Source organism: Oncorhynchus nerka, linkage group LG26 (genome assembly GCF_034236695.1).
Source record: "Oncorhynchus nerka isolate Pitt River linkage group LG26, Oner_Uvic_2.0, whole genome shotgun sequence".
Lineage (NCBI taxonomy): Eukaryota > Metazoa > Chordata > Actinopteri > Salmoniformes > Salmonidae > Oncorhynchus > Oncorhynchus nerka.
The window spans coordinates 22,467,776-22,488,301 of NC_088421.1; the positions used below are offsets into that span (position 1 = coordinate 22,467,776).

At 46.3% G+C, this 20,526-nt stretch overlaps 2 protein-coding genes across 3 annotated transcripts in view; one reads left to right on the forward strand and one right to left on the reverse strand.

The window, feature by feature from the left end:
• Positions 1-556: 556 nt before the first annotated feature.
• Positions 557-9,633, forward strand: LOC115121669 (potassium voltage-gated channel subfamily A member 1-like). 2 transcript variants are annotated; one of them, XM_065010262.1, is made up of 3 exons: positions 557-725; positions 2,693-3,472; positions 6,557-9,633. In XM_065010262.1, the coding sequence occupies exons 2-3, from the start codon at positions 2,738-2,740 to the stop codon at positions 7,463-7,465; spliced, it is 1,644 nt and encodes a 547-aa protein (XP_064866334.1). In that variant the 5' UTR covers positions 557-725; positions 2,693-2,737; the 3' UTR covers positions 7,466-9,633. The 2 variants fall into 2 exon arrangements, with proteins under 2 accessions (XP_064866334.1, XP_029506647.1); XM_029650787.2 differs by lacking the exon at positions 557-725 and having other exon boundaries at positions 2,628-3,472.
• A 2,236-nt stretch (positions 9,634-11,869) lies between these two features.
• The window catches only part of LOC115121665 (excitatory amino acid transporter 2-like), a 142,037-nt gene continuing 133,380 nt past the window's right edge, over positions 11,870-20,526 (reverse strand). Inside the window, exons 8-11 of the mRNA XM_065010261.1 lie at positions 14,784-14,978; positions 14,273-14,407; positions 13,522-13,960; positions 11,870-13,369 (exon numbers count right to left, since the gene is read on the reverse strand). Of these exons, the coding sequence (XP_064866333.1) occupies positions 13,070-13,369; positions 13,522-13,960; positions 14,273-14,407; positions 14,784-14,978 (1,069 nt within the window). The 3' untranslated portion in view covers positions 11,870-13,069. The remainder of the gene's footprint in view (positions 13,370-13,521; positions 13,961-14,272; positions 14,408-14,783; positions 14,979-20,526) is intronic.

Here is a 20,526-nt window from a genome sequence, read left to right on the forward strand (position 1 = left end):
AGAGAGAGGCAGGGGCTGACATTAGGGGTGGGGGTATGAAGAGGACTTTAAGAGAGAGGCAGGGGCACATTAGGGGTGGGGGTATGAAGAGGACTTTAAGAGAGAGGCAGGGGGCTGACACTAGGGGTGGGTGTATGAAGAGGACTTTAAGAGAGAGGCAGGGGGCTGACACTAGGGGGTGGGGTATGAAGAGGACTTTAAGAGAGAGGCAGGGGCTGACACTAGGGGGTGGGGGTATGAAGAGGACTTTAAGAGAGAGGCAGGGGGCTGACATTAGGGGTGGGGGTATGAAGAGGACTTTAAGAGAGAGGCAGGGGCTGACATTAGGGGGTGGGGGTATGAAGAGGACTTTAAGAGAGAGGCAGGGGGCTGACATTAGGGGGTGGGGGTATGAAGAGGACACCATGCTGAGGTTGTAGAGAGAAGGCAGTGGATTGAATTTCGACCTGACAGCATTCTCCAGAGAAATAGTAGGCATGAGAGAGAGCAAAGGGGAGAGACTGAAGGCTGTGACCTACAAACAAGCTTAACTATCTTCACTTCACCCAGGGTGGGGTATCAGCAGACAGATTAACACTACCCCTGAAGGAGCCATGGTGCAGACAGACAGACAGCCAGACAGACAGACAGCCAGACAGATACCCTGTGGCGGAGGTACAGTAGTGGAGGCACCGTGATTCTCTTGAGTAATTAGTCTCTTTCAACAGTAGCTGACTGACAGAGGGGTGAGTGGAACAGTGCAGGCTGCTTCTTGTAAATAACACCAATAATATGGTTACTTCACAGCAGCATGCTTGGGCATGGCATGTAACTAGGATGTTTATGAGTAGGACTCTGTGTTATTCTAATAATGGCTGTGTCGACTGTAAAGACTAATGTTCTGATTAAAGAAATAGTCATTCTGACCGAACATAAAGGTTAACGGTTCTGATTGAAATAACACCTGTCTAGTTCATGCTTTTATTTGTTATTCTGTACTGTAGATGTAAAATGTGTCTTGCATTCTACCGGTCAAGACTTTCAGAACATCGACTCATTCAAGGGTTTTTCTTTATTTGAACTATTTTCTACATTGTAGAATAAATGATGAAATAACACATATGGAATCATGTAGTAACCAAAAAAGTGTTAAACAAATCTAAATATATTTTGTATTTGAGATTCTTCAAATAGCCACCCTTTGCCTTTGTGACAGCTTTGCAAACTATTGGCATTCTCTCACCAGTTTCGCAAGGTAGTCACCTGGAATGCATTTAAATTAACAGGTGTGCCTTCTTAAAAGTTCATTTGTGGAATTTCTTTCCTTCTTAATGTGTTTGAGCCAATCAGTTGTGTTGTGACAAGGTAGGCAGGGTATACAGAAGATAGCCCTATTTGGTAAAAGACCAAGTCCATATTATGGCAAGATCAGCTCAAATAAGCAAAAGGAAATGACAGTCCATCATTACTTTAAGACATGAAGGCCACTCAGTGTGGATCATTTCAAGAACTTTGAAAGTTTCTTCAAGTGCAGTCGCAAAAACCATCAAGCGCTATTATGAAACTGGCTCTCATGAAGATCGCCACAGGAATGGAAGACCCAGAGTTACCTCTGCTGCAGAGGATAAGTTCATTAGAGTTACCAGCCTCAGAAATTGCAGCCCAAATAAATGCTTCACAGAGTTCAAGTAACAGACACATCTCAAAATCAACTGTTCAGAGGAGACTGTGTGAATCAAGCCTTCATGGTTGAATTACTGCAAAGAAACCATGACTAAAGGACACCAATAAGAAGAAGAGGGTTACTTGGGCCAAGAAACACGAGCAATGGGCATTAGACCGGTGGAAATTTGTCCTTTGGTCTGGAGTCCAAATTGGCGATTTTTAGTTCCAGCCGCCGTGTCTTTGTGAGACGCTGTGTGTGTGAACGGATGATCTCCGCATGTGTATTTCCCACCATAAAGCATGGAGGAGGAGGTGTTATGGTGTGGGGGTGCTTTGCTGGTGACACTGTCTGTGATTTATTTAGAATTTAAGGCACCCTTAACCAGCATGGCTACCACAGCATTCTGTAGCGATACGCCATCCCATCTGGTTTGGGTTTAGTGGGACTATCATTTGGTTTTTCAACAGGACATTTTTATTTTATTTTTGAAATGTAACCTTCATTTAACCAGGCAAGTCAGTTACAATGACCCAGCACACCTCCAGGCTGTGTAAGGGCTATTTGACCAAGAAGGAGAGTGATGGAGGGCTGCATCAGATGACTCCACAATCCCCCGACCTCCATCAAATTGAGATGGTTTTGGATGAGTCAGACCGCAGAGTGAAGGAAAAGCAGCCAACAAGTGCTCAGCACATGTGGGAACTCCTTCAAGACTGTTGGAAAGGTATTCCATGTGAAGCTGGTTGAGAGAATGCCAAGAGTGTGCAAAGCTGTTATTCTACAATGTAGAAAATAGTAAAAATAAAGAAAAACCCCTGAATGAGTAGGTGTTCTAAAATTCTTGACCGGTAGTGTATTTGCGGGTGAATTGGCGTAAATTACTTAACGCTTACATTTCCATTAAATAATTATGAGTATTAAAATTGCCAATAATGTGAGTTGTTTCTCCTCCCACTTCTTTATCTGCCTTTACCTGATATGTCTCTTCTTCTGCAGTACCTGATATGTTTCTTGATAACTTCAGCAGCGTTGTGCATTTCTCTCTAGAGTAAGGGGACAAACTGTCCTCACAAAGAACTAAATAGAAGCTGAATGACAGACCAAGGAATGGAGAACCATGACAAGGGTGGAGGTGAAGGAGGAGGAGAAGGAGACAAGAAACATCTCCCAGAGGAGGTGAGCGAGAGCGACAAGGAGACCAAGGACCAGCGCAACAAGGCGGAGAAGGGAGAGAAGGAGACAGAGAACAACGGCAGTGAAAAGGAGAGGGTTGAGGGGAAAAGGGAAAGCTGTCGTCGCTCAGGCTCCCTGTGGAAGGGGGGCTGGGCCCTGACGGAGCGGCTAGCCATCAACGTGTCGGGGATGCGGTACGAGACACAGCTCCGCACTCTGGCCCAGTTCCCTGACTCCCTCCTGGGGGACCCTAACCGTAGAATTCGCTACTTTGACCCTCTGCGCAATGAGCTGTTCCTGGACCGGAACCGGAACTGCTTTGACGCCATCCTCTACTTCTACCAGTCTGGCGGGCGGCTGCGGCGGCCTGCCAACGTGCCCCTGGATGTGTTCTTGGATGAGCTGCGCTTCTATGAGCTTGGTGAGGAGATCATGGAACGCTTCAAGGAGGATGAGGGCTTCCCCAAGGAGGAGGTGCCTGCGCTGCCTGAGAACGAGATGCAGAGGAAGGTTTGGATGCTTTTTGAGCACCCAGAATCCTCCTCGGGCGCACGCATCATCGCCATCATCAGCGTCATGGTCATTGTGGTGTCCATCGCCATCTTCTGCTTGGAGACGCTGCCTGACTTCAGGAACGAGAAGGAGCTCCGAGAGGTGAGAGGGGGCTATTGTGGGGCCAGGGGCCTGAGGGCCAAACAGAAATGACACACAGGAGAGAGAGAATGAGAGAGAAACAGAGAATAGTAGAAAAGGAAACAAACAAATGGACCAGGAGAAAGGAGAGGCTGCGGGAGATGTACATAAAGCACAGATAGAGGAAGGAGAGGAATGAAGAGAGGAATGAAGAGAGGGATGAAGAGAGGATGAAAGAGTAAGGAATGCATCTCGACAGGGTGCTAAGAGAACAGAGGTTAGCACATTCGGAGACTGATGATGGGGTGATCGTCAATAGTCAGTGAAGGATGACAATTAGTAAAGGATGACAGTTAGTGAAGGATGACAGTTAGTGGATGACAGTTGGTGAAAGTCAATGACAGATGTCACCCTGTGGAACATAAATACTACATATGTGACGACACAGGCCCCTTACAGGGTTAAACACAACATGCGACACACACACCCACCAACACACACACACACACACACACACACACACACACACACACACACACACACACACATTTCTGAGATTATTTTAGTCATGTCATTAAAATTGAGGGAAAGGAATGGGAAGAGTGGGGGGTGAGGAGAGGGGGAACTAGTGTGGTAGGAAAACAAGAGAAATAGGTTGGAGGAGAGAGAGAATCACAGTTAGGGAACTAGAGAAAGAGGGAGGTTGCAGGTAAGAGCGGGAGAGAAAAAGGGGTGGGACAGAGAGAGACGAGGGGCAGGAAGGGAGGGGTAAATATGGACTGCACAAAGAACATTATGCTTTATTGATGGTATCTCCAGATCACTGTCCATCTGTGTCTCACATTGACTGGTGCTCCAGGATCACTGCCAAGACGACTCCGTATGGGAATAGATGGAGTTGATAGGAACATATAAACCGAGAGAGAGAAAGAGGGAGAGAGGGAGAGAAAGAGGGAGAGAAAGAGGGAGAGAGGGAGAGGGAGAGAAAGAGGGAGAGAAAGAGAGGGAGAGAAAGAGGGAGAGAAAGAGGGAGAGAGGGAGAGAAAGAGAGAGGGAGAGAAAGAGGGAGAGAAAGAGGGAGAGAGGGTAAGTGAAAGTGGAGTGCAGAAGAGGAGAGTGGAGAGGAGTGTGTCTCACGTTACTCCTTAGAGATCTAAAGGAGCTATATATAGCGTAAGGACAACCCTAAGAGCACATCAACATGTAAACGTTGGTTCCCATTAATAAACACACTGACTCATACCCACTGAAAGAGGCATGGAAAGAGTAGTACAGAACACCTATTTGATGACTCGCACAAAATGAAATGTACTTCACCTGCCAAGTGGCTTACCGACAAGGTTGGCTTAGCTGCCTTTGGATTTTGAGGGATCATGCAAAAGCACAGAACACAAGGTATATGGTGGGTCTTACCGAAGCGCATATGCACACACCCGACCTCTCACACTCACTCAGTCACTCACACACACTCACATGATCAGAACATCTGACAGAAGACACACAGCGCTCTGTACAGACTCAAAATGGCAGCATAGGTGGCAGCAACTGAAAATAAATCCTTGTCTTTTACAAGACGACCACCTCCCGTTGCGACGGAAGCTCTAGACATACAGTATTGAAAGACTGTAATGGTTCTGTGACCATTTGGAATGAGCGGCTAGTTGTTATCCCTTTCTTATTGGGTGACAAAGAGTGAGAATGTCTGTCGGGGCAGTGTGATCATGGCTTTTCAACCTCATAAAGGTGAGGAGAAATGGAACTAAAGTGGGTGACAAATGTGAGGGCAAATGTCACTGTCATTTCAGTTGGTAAAAGCATTCCAGGCCTCTACATAGAGACTAACATATGCAGTATATGCACAAACAAACAACTGCTGTATATGCACCTCACACAGGCACACTCATGCAGGTACACGGACAGGCACTAACACACATCAGTATCATAGACTTTTGCTTCACTACAATTTTATCATAGGCAATAACAATTCTGAGCCATTTGCCTCCAATCCGTCTTATGGCTGGACATACCATAAAATCTAAATTTGACTGTCTCACTTTGAACCCCAAGACTGCTTCTTAGAAAACATTGTCAGGATGAAATGAAGTGTCAGATTGGTCAGTCAGTCCAGACGCTGTGCTGTAACATTAGCCGTTGTCACATGCAGTCATGCTCGATAATGTTTTTCTTCTGTTTAAATATAGAGACGAAACACATTTGCATCAAGGTCTGTGGAAGGAAAGAGAAAGTGTGATTACACAAGTGAAGTTATACACAGTATTACAGTTATCACAGTCTTAATCAGACCGTGATGACAGAAGCATTTTACACATGTGCTGACAAAAACTTTGCCACCTTTAAAATAATCACTTCTCCTCCTTCTCATGTTTACTGTAGTCATCATGGTTCTCCCCGACCTCTGTCTAACCTTCCCTCATTACTATTTCTTATCAATTCATTTATGTCCTTCATTACCTTTGTAATGAACACGAGGGGAGACAGAGAGCTGGTTTCAAGCGCAGGGCGCAGCAGGTGTTTATTGCAAAGGACCACAGGAGGAGGCAGGTAGCTGGGTCCAGGGGCAGGCAGAAGGTCATACACAGGGGGTCCAACAGGGCAACAGTACAGGCAGGGAAAAGGCTAGGAACGTCGTCCAGGAGATCAGGCAATAGGTTGATAACAGGAAATCCGATAGGCTAAAGTACAGGCAGGGAATAGGCAAAAGGCGTTGTTAGTGAGGCAGGCAAAAACTATAATACACGGGAGGAGTACATCACAGGAACACCAGCGCTCTGAAAGACATGTGTCACAAAACAAACAAAACCTCACAGTGACGGGGTGCAAAGAACTGAACTAAATAGTGTGTGATAATGACATACAGGTGTGTGAACAGGTGATTAGAATCCAGGTGATTGGGATCTGGAGAGTGAGCTGCGTTCAGGGGATCTACGTGTTGGAGGGTGTGAGTTGGAAGGAGACGTTACAACCCTGTTTGTTATCTCTTGTCTGAACCACGGTCATCCCCCCTTCACTGTTTTATCTCCTCTCAATCTCTCCTGCTTAATTTCTAACACCACTCACTTTCCCTCTCTCCTTCTCTCCCTCCAGAAATTCACCTACCAGCCCCATCCTACCCTCCCCAACATCACCATCCTGGTCCCTCCCACTGGCAGTGCTTTCCATGACCCCTTCTTCCAGGTGGAGACCATATGTATCTTCTGGTTCTCCTTTGAGCTCATTATGCGCTTAGCCAGCTCCCCCAGTAAGCTCCACTTCTTCAAGGACGTGATGAACACTATCGACTTCCTCGCCATCATTCCCTTCTTCGTCACTCTGGGCACAGAGCTGGCCAGGGACAAAACCTCCAACAAGGACCCGGGCATGTCTTTGGCCATCATCAGGGTCATTAGGCTGGTCAGGGTGTTCAGGATATTCAAGCTGTCGCGTCACTCCAAGGGCCTGCAGATCCTGGGCCAGACTCTGAAGGCCAGCCTGAGAGAGCTGGCCCTGCTCATCTTCTTCCTCTTCATCGGAGTCATCCTCTTCTCCAGCGCTGTCTACTTCGCCGAGGCGGACAGCCCCGACACGGTGTTCACCAGCATCCCCGAGGCCTTCTGGTGGGCCGTGGTCTCCATGACGACAGTGGGCTACGGGGACATGTACCCTACGACTCTGGGGGGCAAGCTGGTGGGCTCCATGTGTGCCATCGCTGGTGTGCTCACCATCTCCCTGCCAGTCCCCGTCATTGTGTCCAACTTCAGCTACTTCTATCACCGAGAGACGGAGTGTCTCGAGAAAATCAGTGAGTACACCCACATCAGCACCTCTCTCTGGGAGGGTGAGGATGAGGAGGGAGACAAGGGGGAGGGAGATTACACTCCCCTGTATGTGGGCGACTGCAAGGGAATCTGTAACCCCCTCAATGGGACACTGCTGTCAGGACTGTGTGCGGGGCAGGACGGGTGGGAGAACAAAGGCAACGTGTACCTCAGGGAACCCCTGGTCACTCAGGTGTGAGACAGGATAGATTGATAGACAGAGGATCTGCTGAATACAACCCTGGTACTCTGCCTCTAAGCTAAATAGAGAGAAAGATAAAGGAGGATGGCAAAGTAAAGGAGAAGGACTTACTTGCACGCTTGCACCGTCAATGGCTTACACCGTTTACTACAAACAGAACTGATGAGTCCATGGCAGATATTGTGACAGCTTGCGTTTTGCTAATGTCACTGAGAATCGAGTATGATGCCATCATATTGACAATAAAAACAGCTGAAACAGAATGTATATTTATTTATGATATATTTACCAGATTGTAATAACAGTTTATACAGTACATACAACTCTAGCAATTGTAAATGTTGGTGTTTTTAAGACATGAGTGAATTGCAGTGCCATTTTATTTGTTATTGTGTGCTAGCTAGCTAAATGCACAGGGCCGTTTTGAATGTGTGTAGAGGGTTGACTAAGGGCGTTTTTACCATTTTTGTGAACCCAGTGCAGTTTGCAACTGTTTTTGTGCAGCGTGAACACTCTCAAAGAACTCAGACCCCCTCAGAAGAGCCCCCTAAGCAAACCGAACTGAGATCATCTCGAGAGCTGGTCTGAGTTCGGTTCTCTTGAATTCCGAGGTTTGATTCCTTTTTTAGGGCAATGTGAACACAAAGCTCCCCAGGTTCACTTGTCATTATTTCCGCACGACACACTAGGCTACTGCAGCATTGTTTCCCTTGCCGTAACCACTCACATTGGTGCCACAAAAGAGAGAAGTGGATGTGCAGGTTCATGGAAAAAAACCTGATGTTTTTATATTGATTAGCGATTGCCACAGAAATGTTTAGTTTTTAGTTCAGATGATTTGTTTGCCATATGTGATCTATAGGCTAAGAGAGGTTCATAAACTGTTTATTTGATTGTGGGGTTTGAATAGTGTGAGAAGACAACAACATGTTTGGTGAGAATCACAACATAGGGTCCAAAATCAATTCTAGCTCTTAAAAGGGCGGTAGCCTACATTGGGTGGACAATATTCAATTACAGTATTATTTCATCTGCAGTTATTCTTCTGCTATTTATTCTGTAACCAATCATATTTACATGTAGTAGTGTCTTCTGATTAAAATGATTATTTCTCCCCTTTTTTCACAAAATGCAGTCTATTCGCTTTCAAAATGTAAGCAGGTGTATATAGCTGTCCGATAACACGTTTTGATGGAATGTCTTGTCCTGCACTGCACTTTGTAAAACCCTGGAGTGCATTTTGGAAAAAGATCTTGGTTCCTTTCTAAACATGGCAATGCAAAGAGGACTCGGACCACAGGATAGGTGAAGTGAACTGACAAAAGAGTTGAGTCCTCATTCAAAGATCACTTCTTTTAAAGAGGACTATGTGTAAAAACAGTCTGAATGTCCTGATGGGACTGGGCACCGTCTCTGAAAGCTATGGCAGAAATGCTCTGCAGTGATATTGTGGTGACGTGGAACACAAAGAGATCAGCCTGGGGGCTGTGGTGCAAACAGAGAGCAGCCCTAAGTGTTGGTCCTGGGCCAGTGGAGAGTTTTCAGTGTGTAATGGAGACAGCTAGGCTGGGCGGCAGGGAAATCTGATCCTGGACCTGTCAGGCTTCCAGCTGACCCTTCCTCCGAATGGCTGTGCAGGGCTAACACTAGTAGATACCACTGGCCTAAATCCACACTCACCCCACTGGGTAGAAGTACTTTACTGGTCATCCAAAGACACATCCCTGCCCCTGTCCATGTTACCATGGTGCCTCAATTATCTTGCCTACTTAGAATGTGTCTTAACAAAATGCTTTGCACAGTGTTCAGTGTTTATACTGTGCTTTATAAATATGTTCTTATGATCAGAGATTGTGAGCTGCACAGATTGTATAAGAGAGTGGGTTGTGTGTGTATGTGTATATGTGTGTGTATGGTTACCAGTATGTGTTCTATGACTGTGTGTGTGTGTGTGTGTGTGTGTGTACCAGTATGTGATTGAGTGCGTGCTTACGTGGGTGTGTTTGTGTGTGTGTGTGTGTGCGTGTGCGTGTGCGTGTGTGTGTGTGTGTGCGTGTGCGTGTGTGTGTGTGTATCCACGTGTGTGTGGTTATCAGTATGTGCTCTATGACTGTAAACCCTGTTTATATTTGTTGTATTTAATAAAGATAGTATTTGATCAGTTATCTAAATGAGTCCCTGTTTTGTTAACAGAGGGGAGATGAGTCAGCAGATGTCCACTTCACCACAAAACAATTATCTAAACAACAACAACCAAAATGTCTAGTCTTTCAAAATGTTGACATAATATGTTCAATGTATGATATTATTGGTAGGTTTAGACACCATCTGTTTAACTTGGTGAGAGAGCAGATTGGATCATTTGAGTTCCCACTTCACACGCACCCCAAAGGAATGAGTTGATTTCCCTCCTTGCAACTATCTCTTTAGTCTCTAGAGGTCAAAGCATTCAGTGGAAATCCTCCCAGTCATCCCAGTTCAGCGACATCATACTGAGGACTCTGTGGTTGCTTCTTCTGAGCCATGAAGCCAGAAGAAACATGTACTGTGTATTTTGCAGAAAAAACTTTGTAAACAATAATGAATTATACAAACAACATCAATTTTATGCGACAACCATACAATAAAATCCCATAAGTAACAGTGCTTTCATGTCTGTAATGCATTTCTTTCTGCAACATTCTTCACCCTCCGCCCTGAAAAAGCCTAGTTGGCAGAAATGGTGAAATGTGCAGGTGGGATTAAATAAACATGCGACAAGTGTGACACTAATGTAATGGCATCAATAACCATCCTCTACATAGAAATAACATCCACCAGTTCCATACCCTACTCTGCCAGGGAGGACTGAGGAAACTCACTGACTGTTGCTAAAAGAGAGAAATGCTTCTAAATAAAACTGGAGAAAAGCCAGACTGAAGTGAAGTTGAAATGAGTTGATGGGTTTTCAGCAACACTGACGGTTTGAGCAGATGAGTCTCTTCATACCCTCACTGCTTGATGACTGTCCCAATGATTACATACCCTGACCCCCCCCCCCCCCTCCGGGTTGGCTGACATTCCGATGTCGTGTTGCGGGTTAGATGTTTCCAGTGTAATATATGGACAACTCATTTTGTGGTTTTGAGTGATTTATGCTTGTTTTTGGTTGCTATTCATTGAATTGACAAAAAAATACAAGTGGCAATCTTGTTGTGTAAGAAATTCCTGTATGTGAGCCGAAAAGACTCAGTTCACTACAATAAATAGAGTAATGAATCATAGTCTGTCTGTTTTGTTGAATACCTTCACCCAGAGAGTCGAGGCATGTCTGTCCCTGTTCACTGGGTTCACTAGGTGGTGGTGGCCTGTTGTGGCCTGAAGCTTTCCCTTATTATCTACCTGTTTCTCTCATCCTCTCCTCCTCTCTCCGTGACGTGCAGGGTCCCAGCACTAACGTCAGTCCTGTTTGCAATTACCCACAGTGCCCTATGCTGTCTGGAAGAATGAGTTGGATTGACGTCTTTCTGGCCATCTGCCGTTCTTCAATTCCTCTCCTCTCCATCCCTCGCTCTCTCCCTCCCTCCATCCCTCGCTCTCTCCCTCCCTCCATCCCTCGCTCTCTCCCTCCCTCCATCCCTCGCTCTCTCCCTCCCTCCATCCCTCGCTCTCTCCCCTCCCTCCCTCCATCCCTCCGCTCTCTCCCTCCCTCCCTCCATCCATCCCTCACTCTCTCCCTCCCTCCCCCTCCCTCCCTCCCTCGCTCTCTCCCCCTCCATCCCCTCGCTCTCTCCCTCCCTCCATCCCTCGCTCTCTCCCTCCCTCCCTCCCTCCATCGCTCTCTCCCTCCCTCCCTCCCTCGCTCTCTCCCTCCCTCCCTCCATCCCTCGCTCTCTCCCTCCCTCCCTCCATCCCTCCCTCCCTCCCTCCCTCCCTCCCTCCCTCCCTCCCTCCCTCGCTCTCTCCCTCCCTCCATCCCTCGCTCTCTCCCTCCCTCCATCCCTCGCTCTCTCCCTCCCTCCCTCCATCGCTCTCTCCCTCCCTCCCTCCCTCCCTCGCTCTCTCCCTCCCTCCCCAACTCGTCTTTGAGAGGATTAAGTGTGTTGATATCTCTGTGTGTCTTTGCCTCATCAATGTGTAAATGTGAAGCTGTGTTTGTGTGTGTGTGTGTGTGTGTGTGTGTGTGTGTGTGTGTGTGTGTGTGTGTGTGTGTGTGTGTGTGTGTGTGTGTGTGTGTGTGTTCGGGGTCTGGTGTGCCAGTTGCAACTTGAACGTCCAGTAATATCCTTGTCCACTGGATTTCATCACTGTCTTTAGTCACAAAATATTGACGTGTGTCCCCTTTTTGTAGTACTAATCTGTACACAGTTTTTACACAAGGTACAGAAATAACCAAATCTTTGTCAGTGTAATTTAAATAAATCTCTAAGATTTTATTACATACAATATACACAAAACCTGGATCTGCAAACCTGCATTAAGACTGAAGGATTTGGGTCGGCAGTAATGACCTTCAATGAAAGGCATTTCAGAGGGACAGAGGAAAACAAATCAATATGACAGAACCAATGAGAATATCTCTTAATTAACCAATAAATAATTAAAGTACAAGACTTATAAGAGTAATGAAACAACAAGTAAATGAATACGTGAATCAAAATGAAAACAGACTCTGCTGTGCAACACAGACTGAAGACTGTTGTGCTGGAAAAAATGTATAAAATTACTAACAACCATCATTTCAGACAACAGACGATGACAAAAAATGACTAACCATACGTACTGAGAAATAACAATATTAACAACAATAACCGTATTATGATTGTCATTTCAGGACAAGTTGAGGTACAAGTTGAGGTAAAGACAAGTGAAGTGTTGAGTTTGTAGAGGACAAGGAGAGGAAGAGAAGAGAGAGAGAGGAGGTAGAATAGTATAAAAATAGTTTGACTACAGTGTGTTTGTTACCTTTAATTACATATAGTTGCTACACGCAAGTTTATCTCACATTTGAACTTACATATAAGTAGAATTAATATTTATTTGTTGAATCATTCGATACAGTACAGCTGGAGATGGACGACGTTCTACAGATGACCTTTTGGAAGTTGAGAAGAGAACATTTCTGATTGTACGTTGACTGACACTGAACACCAAGATCTCAGTACTGCGTCTCTCTCAGCCACGCTAGAGGGTAGAGGATAAGGTTGAGGAACTGGCTAGCTGAAATGATTAGAACAAGACAATGATTATCAGAGAATAGAGCTGGGTTGACAGAAGACACAACACTAAGTTAAAGCTCCCTTCTGCAGCACACTGAAGCGTAAAAGTTAGGGCATGGGCTCTTTTTTGAAAGATTATTAAAGGGTGTTGCCATAGCAACATAAATATCGTCATCGCTCAAAGCAAGCTTATTGATCCCTGATCATGTCAAACAGGACTCAAATCACACAAGAACACTCAAATCAGACAACTACTAAATAGTAACCATTTGTAGAGCACTGCATCCACCAACCCAGACCCCTATCAAAAACACCAGTGGTACTAGGTGGTAGAGAGCAGTAAATTGGGGGAAGTGTCGTGAAACTGTGGTAAAACAGAAGTGTTTTCATAGAGGCGTCCCAATCAGGGTAGGTCGCAGGGCAGGATGGTGTTCCTGCGGTCGTAAGCAGTGTCGTCACTCTCTTCTCCTTCACTCCCTTCATCCAGCACCCTATCCCTCTCCTCCTCTTCCTCTGTCTCGCTCTGATATCGGTCGCTGTCTCGCCCCCGCAGTCTCTCCCTCTCTCTTCCTCGATCTCTCTCTCTATCTCTCTCTCTGTCTCTTTCCCTGTCTCTTTCCCTGTCTCTTTCCCTTCTGTCTCTATCCCCTCTGTCTCTATCCCCTCTGTCTCTCACTCTGTGGGAGCGAGGGAGTGTGGGGATCTGGAAGGACAAAGAGGAATAAAGTCAGAGACAGGCCATCAAAGGACCATCCAACTCAAATGTTCACACAAATATTCCCTTGATATCAATACATGATTAACAAGAAGTTAGGATTGAGCCCTAGGACTAGTGGTAGCTGTAACCCTGCCTACCTGGTTGTCGTGGCTTGGCAGGGCGCAGTAGCCAGGCTCTGTTCTGCGGAGGATGCGTGGGGAATGGGTACGGAAGGCAGAGGGCCGTGGGGAGTGGGAGTGGGAACAGTTGGAGCGCGGGGAGGGAGAGCGGACAGAATGGGGGGATGGAGAGCGGACGGAGCGGGGAGAGTTGGTGATGGAGTAGATCTGTGACAGGTTGGAGTGGCCGTGGTGGTTGAGTTTGGGCGGGCGGGGGGAGCGTGGGGGTAACTCGGGAGGTCTCTTGGGGTCCACCAGGTCTATCTCGGTGAGGACAGGGGGCGGGGGGATGAACTCCTCATCCTCAGGGGAGAGGATCTCGGCGTCAATCTCAGCTAGCTCTGCCCTGGACAGGTGGTCCACAATCCCAGCACCAAATGAGTCGCCCACCACGTTGATTGAGGTACGCATTCTGTCACTGGCCCAACAGACAGACAATGCTGGAGTCAGCCATGACTGATCACTGTGTTACAGGTACACTACAAGATAGGAGCTCTCATGGATGAGTAGATGCCAACAATAGCAATGGCATCTACAGCTAAGTACCACTCTACACTTTACAGTTGACAATATGCGTTACATTTTGACAGAGTTTGACGTACCCTACTTTTCTTTCATAGAGATAATGAGCAACATTGAATCATTGTAGTCTAATGTCATCATGTTGTTGAAAACAAAGACCAGAGTATCTGAAGTGTAACATCACAGTGATTGTGTGTATGTGACTCACAGCAGCCAGTCGACAGCAATGAGCAGGCTGATGTCCTGGGTGGGCAGGCCCACAGCTGTAAGGATCAACAGCATGGTGACCAGGCCTGCGCTGGGAATACTTGCCGCTCCCACACTGGCCAGGGTGGCTGTCATACTGAGAGGAGAGAAGGGGAAGGAGTGAGGGAGAGGAAGGAGAAGAGGGAATTGACGTTACACACACGTTTCTCATTCCAAGACATTGTCACCACAGAATGCATTAGCATGTGACTCATAAAAGTCATCAGCAAGCACAACTGATACATACAATAAACCTACAGTTAGATGACTATTTCAAGGTACAAAAACCCATGGAGGAAGTGACACAGCTTTCTCTTACATACATACAGAGCATGACAACCGTAAAAACATCACTGCACTTGAGTACTATACCTAAAAGCATAATATATTACACCCAGGTAACACACCTCAACACAAAAGTACCCTAAGAAACCCCCTGGGCCAGGGCTGTTAGTGGTAAAGAAGAGGCCTACCTGACGGTAACGATCTGTCCTGCGTCCAGGTTGATGTCATTCATCTGAGCGATGAAGATGGCTGCCACCGCCTCGTACAGGGCTGTACCGTCCATGTTGATGGTGGCTCCGATGGGCAGCACGAAACGCGTCACGCGCTTATCGATCTTCAGATTCTCCTCCAGACAGCGAAATGTGACAGGTAACGTTCCCGCACTGAGAGAAGGAGAGAGAGGGTAAGAAAGGGATGTAGACAGGTAACGTTCCCGCACTGAGAGAAGGAGAGAGTGGTTAAGAAAGGGATGTAGACAGGTAACGTTCCCGCACTGAGAGAAGGAGAGAGAGGGTAAGAAAGGGATGTAGACAGGTAACGTTCCCGCACTGAGAGAAGGAGAGAGAGGGTAAGAAAGGGATGTAGACAGGTAACGTTCCCGCACTGAGAGAAGGAGAGAGTGGTTAAGAAAGGGATGTAGACTGTAACTGACAGTTAAGACTTACAGGTTATGTCGTTGTCTTTTGTTTGAATTGTATATGTGTCCGCTGTGCGGGGGAAATGATAATACAAGCGGAACTACGTAGCTAATACTGTTGTAACTGGGATCCTTATTGTAGCAACACACTTTTGGAGGGAAGGCAATCCTGCGCTGCGTTAGCTAAGTTTTCATGTCATCGGGTGTAGTTCATAAAGGTTGAAGAGTGTATGTTAGGATGAAGTGTGAATTCATTCATGCCAGGAATAATAAGTGTGAAGTTTGATTTCCTCCCTTCTGTAATAAGCAGCCAATGAGTTTTTTTTCTCGTTTATTCATGTTTTCAATCTGAACCCGTTTATAACGCCGGTTAAACTGTTATGTATGTAAGCACTTCAGAGTTATACCAAGCTAATAAGTCACTCGTAAGATAAGGTTGTAAGAGTGTGCTTAACTGTATTTTTCATTTACTTTATAGTTCTCACGGAAGGTGATAACTCTGACTAAAACTACAGAATAAAGCCGCCAGTTAAAATCAAGGAACGGTTGTGCTCGTGGTTACTGAAGGGAGCTACAGTGAGAACTCAGAGGACGAGAAGAGAGAACTACTCTCTAACTGCAAATCTGTGAAAGAAGTCATGCACAGAAGTGGCTCATTTCACAGTCTCTCACCACAACATGTTGTGACAAGCACACAGCAAGAAGATGGCACCAAGACCATGTTCAGGTTACTAGCGGAATCAATCAGTGAAAGCCGCCTCCCCATACCAGAACCAGTAACATTCAATGGAGAACCACTCTCGTTCACTGACTGGAAGGTCTCTTTTCAGACTCTGATAGACAGGAAGAACATACCAGCAACTGAGAATATATATTACTTGAGAAAATATATTGGTGGGCCTGCCAAGAAAGCCATCGAAAGTTACTTTATGTTAGGAACAGAGTCAGCCTACTATGCTGCATGGACCATTCTTGAAGAAAGGTACGGAAACAAATTCCTCATCGCCAAGTCCTTCAGAGATAAGCTCAATGCATGGCCTAAGATAGGATCGAAGGACAGTCTTGAACTTAGAGACCTTGTAGACTTTCTTCGCAGCTGTGAGGCTGCTATGTCTCAGAATAAGGGCCTGGAGGTGCTTAATGACTGTAATGAAAACCAAAAGATCCTCGCTAAACTTCCAGATTGGCTAACTTCAAGATGGAATAGAAAGGTCATAGACATCTTAGAAGAAACTGAGCTCTTTCCAAGCTTCAGTCAGTTTGTGAAGTTTCTCACGAGAGAAGCAACGATCGCTTGCAATCCTGTGACATTCCGTCATGCTTTGAAACCAAGAGAAGATGGAAAACCTAAGATGCCAAGGATTCAAAGCCCCGGAGCAAGGGTATTAGCAACTAACTCTGATGAGAAAGATACTGTTACTAGTTGTGTCTTCTGTGAGAAGTCAGGTCACGTCTCCACAAATGCTGGAAGTTCATGGATAAGCCCACCGCAGAGCGACAGAAGTTTGTTCAAGAGAATAAATTGTGCTTTGGCTGTTTAAGGCCTGGGCATCGCTCGAAAGATTGTGATAACAGGAACACCTGCGACACGTGTCAGAGGAGGCATCCATCCTGCCTGCACGAAGATCGTACTAAAGAAAGGTTAAGGGATAGGAAGACCTCACAAGATAAGGGGACAAGAGCGTCAAGTGAGGCCATATCTAACAGAGTCGTAAGGGACATTAACAACACTCACACCTCCACAATCATTCCAGTATGGGTGTCAACCACAAGTGAGCCAGATCGTGAAGTTCTTGTGTATGCACTTCTTGACACCCAGAGCGACACCACTTTTATCCTTGAAGAGACAACAAAGGCTCTCAATACAAGGAAGGAGCCAGTCCAACTGAAACTCTCTACAATGGCTTCAAGGAATACCATTGTGCCCTGCCAGAAGCTGTCTGGTTTGCAGGTTAGAGGGCTTTACTTGGAGAAGAAAATCCCTCTGCCAACGACCTACTCGAGAGAGTTTATTCCTGCAAATAGAGATCATATTCCTACTCCAGAGACTGCAAGAGCATGGTCTCATCTTGAACACATTGCAGAGGAGATTGCTCCTCAACAGAGCTGTGATGTCGGTCTCTTAATTGGCTACAACTGCTCCCAGGCTCTCCTTCCAAGAGAAATTGTGTCTGGTAAGGGAAATCAGCCTTTTGCTCAGAGAACAGATCTTGGCTGGAGCATAGTCGGCTATGGAAATCCATGTATCGACTATGGCGACCCTATTGGAGTGAGTCATCGGGTTATCGTTGACATGTGATGCCAAGCCTTCAATCTTCTTCCAACCTCACAAATCAAGTATACTATGTTTGTAGGACACGTGTAAGAGAGGTAATCACAACACTGGACATTATCAAGACGCTTGAATCTGACTTCAACGAGAGAGCTGCAGAAGAGGACCTCATATCTCAAGAGGATATCCGGTTCCTGAAGAAAATGAAAGAGGGCATCAGACGTAAGGACAATGGACATTATGAGATGCCGCTGCCGTTTAAGGAAGAAAGACCCAATCTGCCGAACAATAAAACATGTGCAGTTCACCGACTCAAGTGCCTGGAAAGGAGGCTAAGGAGAGACAAGCAGTACTACAAGGACTACACAGCATTCATGGAAGAGACTATAGCTTGTGGAGATGCTGAGAAGGTCTCTAAAGACGAAATTAACAAGCATCCAGCATGGTACATCCCGCACCATGGGGTTTATCACCCACAAAAGCCTGGGAAGATACGAGTCGTCTTTGACTGCTCAGCTAAGTTTCGAGAGACATCCTTGAATGATCATCTCCTTACCAGTCCAGAGTTGACAAACACATTGCTTTGTCGTTTTCGTAAGGGTCCAGTTGCAATCATGTGTGACGTAGAGCGCATGTTCCACCAGTTTCATGTGAAAGCAGAAGACCAAGATTATCTACGGTTCCTTTGGTGGGAGAATGGAGATCTAGAGTCTCAACCCTCAGTGTATCGTATGAAGGTCCACTTGTTCGGCGCAGCTTCATCTCCTGGTTGCGCCAACTATGGTCTCAAACATCTTGCTGCCGAAGGACGAGGAAGCTTCAGCGAGAAGTCTATCCAGTTCATAGAAAGGAACTTTTATGTTGATGATGGGTTGACGAGCGTATCGTCTGAAGCTGAAGCGGCCCAGCTGGTGAAAGAAGCAAGAGAGCTTTGCAGCATCGGCAAACTTCGGTTGCACAAGTTTATCTCTAACAGCAATGAAGTTATAGCCACAATTCCCAAGGAAGAACGTGCCAAGGGTGCCAAAGACCTGGATACGGCTCTGGGTGAACCACACATGGAGAGAGCGCTTGGTGTACTGTGGTGTGTCGCATCAGACGAGTTCCAGTTTAGAGTAGTTGTAAAGGAACGCCCACTCACAAGAAGAGGAGTGTTGTCTACAGTAGCCTCTGTATATGATCCGCTTGGGTTTGTGGCACCCTTTGTCCTGGCGGGGAAGCAGATCTTGCAGCGGATGTGTCGTGACAAAATCGACTGGGATGACCCCCTTCCAGATGACCTACGTTCTCAGTGGGAATTCTGGCTCCAAGGTCTACACAACTTGTCTGAGGTAAGGATCCAACGAAGCTACTTGCCATCAAGTTTCAAGGAGGTGCAGAGTTATGAGCTCCATCACTTCTCTGACGCTAGTACCTCAGGTTATGGAGAGTGCTCATACCTCAGAACAATCAGCACCGCAGGAGAAGTTCATTGCTCCCTAGTTATGGGGAAGTCGAGAGTCGCCCCCTTCAAGGTTACGACCATACCACGACTAGAACTTTCAGCAGCAGTGGTAGCTGTTCGAACAAGTGACATGCTCAAAAAGGAGCTAGAGATACAAGGTCTACAGGAATACTTCTGGACAGACTCGAAGGTAGTTCTTGGCTACATCAACAATGAAGCCAGAAGATTCCACGTCTTTGTAGCTAACCGTATTCAACGCATTAAGCAAAGCACAGATCCCGAACAATGGAGATATGTGACCTCTGAAGAGAATCCTGCGGATCATGCTTCCAGAGGTCTCACATCAGAACAGCTCATGGCTTCCAACTGGTTCACAGGTCCAGACTTTCTTTGGCATGAAGAACTTCCCAAAAGGACAAGTCAAGGGGGAAGAGTTCTCAGACAATGATCCAGAGCTGAAATCCCTGGTCCATGATACCCAAGCAAAGGAAGAAAGATCATTACTAGATCACCTTCATATGTTCTCAGACTGGGCAAGAGTGGTAAAAGCTATTGCCAGGCTCAAACGACGTGTCAAGGAAGCCATAGGCTTAAAATTGAGGTCCAGTGAAGCTACAAGCATAGAAGAAAGGAGAGAGGCAGAGCTCACCATTATAAAGATGGTTCAAGAAGCAGCCTTCTCCCATGAGATACACAACCTTAGGCACCAGAAAGACATCAAGACCAAAGATAAAGCAAGCAAGTTGCATAAATTGAGTCCATTTCTGGATGAGCAAGGTATCCTCAGGGTGGGAGGTCGCTTGGCTCATGCAACTCTCCATTCCCATGTGAAGCATCCCGCAAACCTGCCAAGAGATAGCCACTTGTCAGTGCTGCTCGTCAAGCACTATCATGAAAGAGTACGACACCAAGGACGTGGAATGACGATCAATGAGCTGCGATCCAACGGTATATGGATCCTAGGATGCAGCAATGCAGTTTCCTCTCACATCTACAAATGTGTGAAATGCAGGAAATTCAGAAGATGTACAGAAGGGCAAAGGATGGCAGATCTTCTGAAGGAACGCATGGAGACCGCGCCTCCCTTCACATACTGCGGGATGGACTGCTTTGGACCTTTCTATGCCAAGGACGGAAGAAGAGAGTTAAAGCGTTATGGGCTCCTACTCACTTGCATGGGCTCCCGAGCAGTTCACATTGAAATGCTTGATGACTTAACCACCGACGCTTTTATCAATTCCCTGCGTTCATTCATTGCCATACGTGGTAATGTTCGTCAAATCAGATGTGATCAAGGCAGCAACTTCATTGGCGCAAGACGCGAGTTTGTGGACGCCCTGAAAGAAATGGATCAAAGACGACTGAAGGAACTTGGATGCCAGTTTATCATGAACACCCCATCTTCAAGTCACATGGGTGGTGTTTGGGAAAGGCAAATCCGCACGATACGAAGTGTCTTAACATCCACTCTTGATCAGTCAGACGGAAGACTCGACACCGCTTCTCTGCGTACCTTTCTCTATGAAGTCATGGCGATTTTAAATAGTAGGCCCCTAACTACGGAATATCTGAATGATC

Excerpts from the sequence above, each read along its gene's own strand:
- LOC115121669 (XM_065010262.1), top strand. The coding sequence starts at position 2,738 with ATGACAGACCAAGGAATGGAGAACCATGACAAGGGTGGAGGTGAAGGA. Across the intron at positions 3,473-6,556 it reads ACGAGAAGGAGCTCCGAGAG|AAATTCACCTACCAGCCCCA; the intron begins GTGAGAGGGGGC and ends CTCTCCCTCCAG.